This window comes from Zingiber officinale, chromosome 2A, assembly GCF_018446385.1.
Source record: "Zingiber officinale cultivar Zhangliang chromosome 2A, Zo_v1.1, whole genome shotgun sequence".
Lineage (NCBI taxonomy): Eukaryota > Viridiplantae > Streptophyta > Magnoliopsida > Zingiberales > Zingiberaceae > Zingiber > Zingiber officinale.
The window spans coordinates 92,091,678-92,096,508 of record NC_055988.1 but is presented as its reverse complement, the minus strand read 5'-3'; the positions used below and the strand labels follow the sequence as shown (position 1 = coordinate 92,096,508).

General features: G+C 37.2%; 1 protein-coding gene across 2 annotated transcripts; it reads right to left on the bottom strand.

The window, feature by feature from the left end:
• Positions 1–538: 538 nt before the first annotated feature.
• On the bottom strand, positions 539–2,195 carry LOC122039794 (protein POLAR LOCALIZATION DURING ASYMMETRIC DIVISION AND REDISTRIBUTION-like). 2 transcript variants are annotated; one of them, XM_042599237.1, is made up of 3 exons: positions 1,529–2,195; positions 1,137–1,414; positions 539–1,050 (listed from the first exon to the last, which is right to left on the bottom strand). In XM_042599237.1, exons 1-3 carry the CDS (start codon positions 1,971–1,973, stop codon positions 673–675), a joined length of 1,101 nt encoding a protein of 366 aa, XP_042455171.1. In that variant the 5' UTR covers positions 1,974–2,195; the 3' UTR covers positions 539–672. The 2 variants fall into 2 exon arrangements, with proteins under 2 accessions (XP_042455171.1, XP_042455173.1); XM_042599239.1 differs by having other exon boundaries at positions 1,137–1,381.
• Positions 2,196–4,831: the final 2,636 nt, after the last annotated feature.

Sequence of the window (4,831 nt, the reverse complement as noted above, 5' to 3'; positions counted from 1 at the left end):
TGCTCGACAGATTACCCGTGGTAGCAATCACGTACCTCTCAGTTCACCGTGACCATCAATACTTGGTGCGTATCACGATTAACTGTTATATCATGAAAATAGATGACTCGAGAAAACCTTGAAGCATAGTCGAAGGTGGGATGAATTTATTTCAAGAAAACTACGACGATCGCAAGCCTCGATCCATTTGCCTACTCGGGACGACTGCTTCGCTCGCTTGGGCCGCTTCTACTGTTTTGCTCACTTGACCACATTGTTCGTTCGACCGCTTCGCCTGTTTGATCGTCTCCACCACTCGACCTCTTAGTCACCCGAACATTGGGTCCATTCGACCGATCTGCCAGCTCTACCACTTGTCGGCTCTACTTCACAAACCGCTCGGCTGATCTACCCACTCTCCAATCCGCAATCTACGTTCAACACTTGGTAGAAAACTAACCCCCGCTAGCAACATAAGATTATCAGCTCAGATAATCTTGATAGATAAGTAAGTTTAATTCGATGTATTTAAATTTAACTAATTCTCAAAATCTCCGACTGATTGTTTCTCTAACACTAACCACAACATTCACTTCACACCAAACACAGCTAGAAACATGTACAAAAATTCTCCTACACCAAGTGAGTGTGTGTACAAATATTGCTACCAACTCACCTAGAACAAGCTTCATTCTAGCGCTCTGAGATCAGCCTTGCATTGTACCTCCACCGGCACGCCTCCCTTTCCTTCTCATTAATCTTTAGCTTGGCGCGCTCCAGAGCCCACTCCAAAGCCATGATTCTCTCCTTTTGCCTCGAGTCGAGGAGTTCATGTAGTTTCCTTTCGAGTTCAGGAGCTGAAACACCGGCGAAGACCTTACCATCGGTAGTCGCTTCTCCATATTCTGAATCTTCATGGTCAGTGCACTGGAAGGAAGTCTCTAACTCCACAATGCCTTCTTGTCGCCTTGTTTGCACAAGTTGGTTGAGTCTAGCCCTCAATTCTTTTGCAGAAACTCCACAATGTAAAGTTTTCTCTTCACTATAAGCTTGACTCGATTCAGCAACTAACTGCCAATTGAAGAACTAGTTAATCTATGGACGAAAAGGAAACGATAACTAGGGGAGATTATTAGACTAGCATGAGTTAGTGGCACCTCCACTAATTCTTCCTCCATCTCAATGTCTTTTCTTCGGAAGTTCTTGAAATCTCTTGCAGATTTTGATTCTGTCTCAGATTTTGAGGAATTGTAATTTTGATTGTTTTGGGATTCAAGTCTTTTCGGGGAGGGATTGAGTTTGATTTCTTCAAGTAGTATTTCCATTTGCTTTCTGAGTTCCATCATTTTGTTGATCTCGGAGGAGCTTCTTGTGAAGAGAAAAGACAGAGCAAATCCCATCCCTAAGTTTAAACAGAGTTCATCAGTCTTCTTCCCTGGAATTTGCAGAAAACATTTTGAAACTTTTGATGATGAATACGACGATCGACCGGAAGATTTGAAAAAAAAATGGTGCTTTATGTTTAAAATAAAACTGGCGAGATAAAGACCTGAGCTATTGTCTTTCCCGGCGTCTATCTCATCACTTCCGTCCACCGGACTTGCCACCGGCTGCGGCGGTAGCTCCTCCGCCTTGGCCGCCATCGCTTTTGCCTCTCTGGTGTTGATTATGCCCGTCGGGCGCTTCCGAATGGACGAGAGGAGCAACCGCGAGATTAAACTGCGAGGATAATCCGCACAGGTAAGACCACCGCTGCTGCTACGGCCGGCGACGACGGATACAGAGGAGCGATGCGTTCTGAGGAAAAGTGCTCGCCGTTTCTCTCTCCTCGCATTCTCCACCGTCGCCCCTGCCTCCGCCCTCAGGCTCCCCTTTTCCTCGTGAGCCGCCGCCGCAGCCGAGCGGAAGCAGAGCACGTTCCCCGGCTTCCTACCGAAGGGAAGAACATCCCCGCCTTCGCCGGCGACAGAACCTTTAACAGATGAGGGATTCATCGCCGCCCTCTGGCTCACCTTTTCCCCGCGCGCCGCTGCGGCCGAGGCTCAGAAGCAGAGCACCTTCCCCTGTTCCCGAGCACTAGCCATCTCATGCGGTCGACGATGGAGAGGAAATGAACCCGTGGGCGGTTGATTTATCAGCGTGGATCGGAGTTCTGACGGCGGGAAGAAATGGAACGCACGAGGACGCGGGAAAGGAAACCATTGGCCAACTCCTCCCATCGCGGGAAACAATGAAACAAATTACTCGATTTAAATATCAAATCTCATTCCCTTCCCCTAAACAAAAAAAAAAAAAAAAATCTCATTTCGTAGACCTTTTAAATTGTCAAAAATGCCTCGAAAATGGATTCAAAATTTTGATTTTGAATTGATAGGAGTTAAGGAATTTGGTTGATAAGTCACAGGGATGGCGTGAAGAATTGCTTCAGACATTAAATGTCTGTCAATTATTGGAATGATTATTCTGGCAGTCAATGACATGATTTGAATTTTAAAAAACTTAAAATTATTTATGACACTGAAGCTAATTTGAACATTTTAGCCTGCTTCGACTGATAAATGGTATCCCAATGCACAATCGGCTTTTTAATTTTTCTAACGATCAGGTTTAAATTTCCCGTTACAATTACATTTTGATTTATTTCGATAGTGGATAGTTTTTAATGAAATCATAACAATATTTTTAAAATGAATCTAAATATAAAATAAATAGATTAATAAACTAATAAATATTTGATCACACACTTATGCTTCTTTAACTTCTCTCCAGGCATGTCTGCCAGCGTCCAGTAAGGCAGCCAACTGTAACACTTTAGCAATTCAGAAACTTTAAATATGAAAATAATAAAAAATAAATAAATAAATAAATAAGTTATTTTAGAGTGTAAAGGTTTTCATATGATATAAATTCTAGATTTCGAGAGTAGTCAAAATACTTTTGGTTTATTGATAATTTAGAGGATAATAAATCTTAAAAAATAGATAAAAAATGATGAACCACCAGCAAGTTCTGAAATATTCAAATCATATATATAAATTTTAAAATTAGTAAATCACTTAATATTTATTTTACCTCTCACTTCAATTGAGAATGATTATGTGGCCGAGTAATATTCTACCAAACGATTACTCGATTAATTGAATGTAACTCGATTGGATACGAGCTGAAAAAATCATTGTTTTTAATAGAGCATATTCAATTGATGTTTGAGAGTATGAATATATTAAGGAGACTTAGATGAATATATCAATCTTGATTTGGAATGATTTATAGTTCTTTAAGTCTATCAACTTGTTTCTAATCAATTACATTTCACCAATCAATTGTGACACTATAGCAATCGATTGGTAACAATAACTCAATCGAAAACTGAGTTAAAAAATCTCTCAATATGCTATATCACATCGATGTATTAAGATAATTTAGATGAGTACATATCTTAGTTAGGAGTGATTTGAAAGTTTCTAAGTCTATCAATCGCTTTGAACAAAATTGATTGATGGATCTACGCCATTCAGAAAATCAAAAATTTAATATTGTCCGATAGAGGAGAGTCCTAGGAAGTCATTTGCGATCTCGATTAGTGAGTATCATAATCATAGCACTTATAATGAATAATGAACATTAATTGATATAATTTTTCATAGCTATAAGGAGTTGAGAAATTATTATTCTCAATATAATATGTCAAATTTATATTTGAGGATATAAATATAATAAAAAAACTTAGACTAATATATCAATCTTAGTTTGAAATAATTCTTTCTTCCAATCTTTCCAATATTTGTATCAGATTGATATTATGATTATACATTGATGATGAGAAATAGTCAATTTCTATTTCTTAAAAATCATCATTGGTATAGGATTTTAGCTCTTGATGTATAAAACTATTATAAATCTAGAGAGTCGGGCCGATATAAGCTTGATCAGTACATTCACACCTCTAGCGATATCCACATGAGCACAACCATTGCTCATCTCACGAGCACAATTATAGTCTTTCAAAATCACATGTCTATAGTACTAGCTACCATGTATATATGATAAAACCTTAACTTTTAGGGTTATGAATAGACATGTTCACCGCCACTAAGTCTTATTTGAGAAGATCACTTTTTAAAACGTGGTAAGTTTTATCTAATAAAATTTTATGAAGACTTTATCTAATAACATGGTCAAATCTTATTTACTAAAATATTATCTAATAATGTGAGGTTTTATTTGGGTTGAGTTTATTTGAAAAATCTAAATAAATATTAGATTAACTATTAATCTAATAAGTATAAGATATAATTAGATTAATCTGTTAATCCAATAAGATATAATTAAATTAAAGTGTGACTTTAATTATTTATATATAAGTTATGTAGAGGGATGTGAGTGATGTAAATGAAATCTATTCCTTCCATATGACTGAAGCGATATCTGTGGACCGCTTGATTAGTAGGACACAAGAATGCATGATTATGTTCAAATGAGGCAATATGAGATATTGAACTTATTTGATTGAGTGTGTCTACTTAGAGATCAAGAAACACATACATTGATGACATAGTTTATGTTTCATTGATAAATCTAGATATCAAGGATAGAAGTATTGAGTCATACAAGATAATAGACACTGAAAGGTTAAGTCGAATCTCAACATTCTCGTCACTTGGGTACCAATAGTGTCTTGTTAGATGTCACTCATTGTTTATATATCTAAAATAGTTTTAGAGACATTGCCAACGTTACGAGAACCTATTAGGTCACACATACAAAGAACATGTTAATTTGGAGATGGATTAATATGATGAATCATTAGATTAAGTCTAATCCAAATTAGACTCATTGAGTTAGACTCAAT

Excerpts from the sequence above, each read along its gene's own strand:
- LOC122039794 (XM_042599237.1), bottom strand. The coding sequence starts at position 1,973 with ATGAATCCCTCATCTGTTAAAGGTTCTGTCGCCGGCGAAGGCGGGGAT. Across the intron at positions 1,415-1,528 it reads CGGGAAAGACAATAGCTCAG|GGAAGAAGACTGATGAACTC; the intron begins GTCTTTATCTCG and ends TGCAAATTCCAG. Across the intron at positions 1,051-1,136 it reads TGGAGGAAGAATTAGTGGAG|TTAGTTGCTGAATCGAGTCA; the intron begins GTGCCACTAACT and ends TTCAATTGGCAG.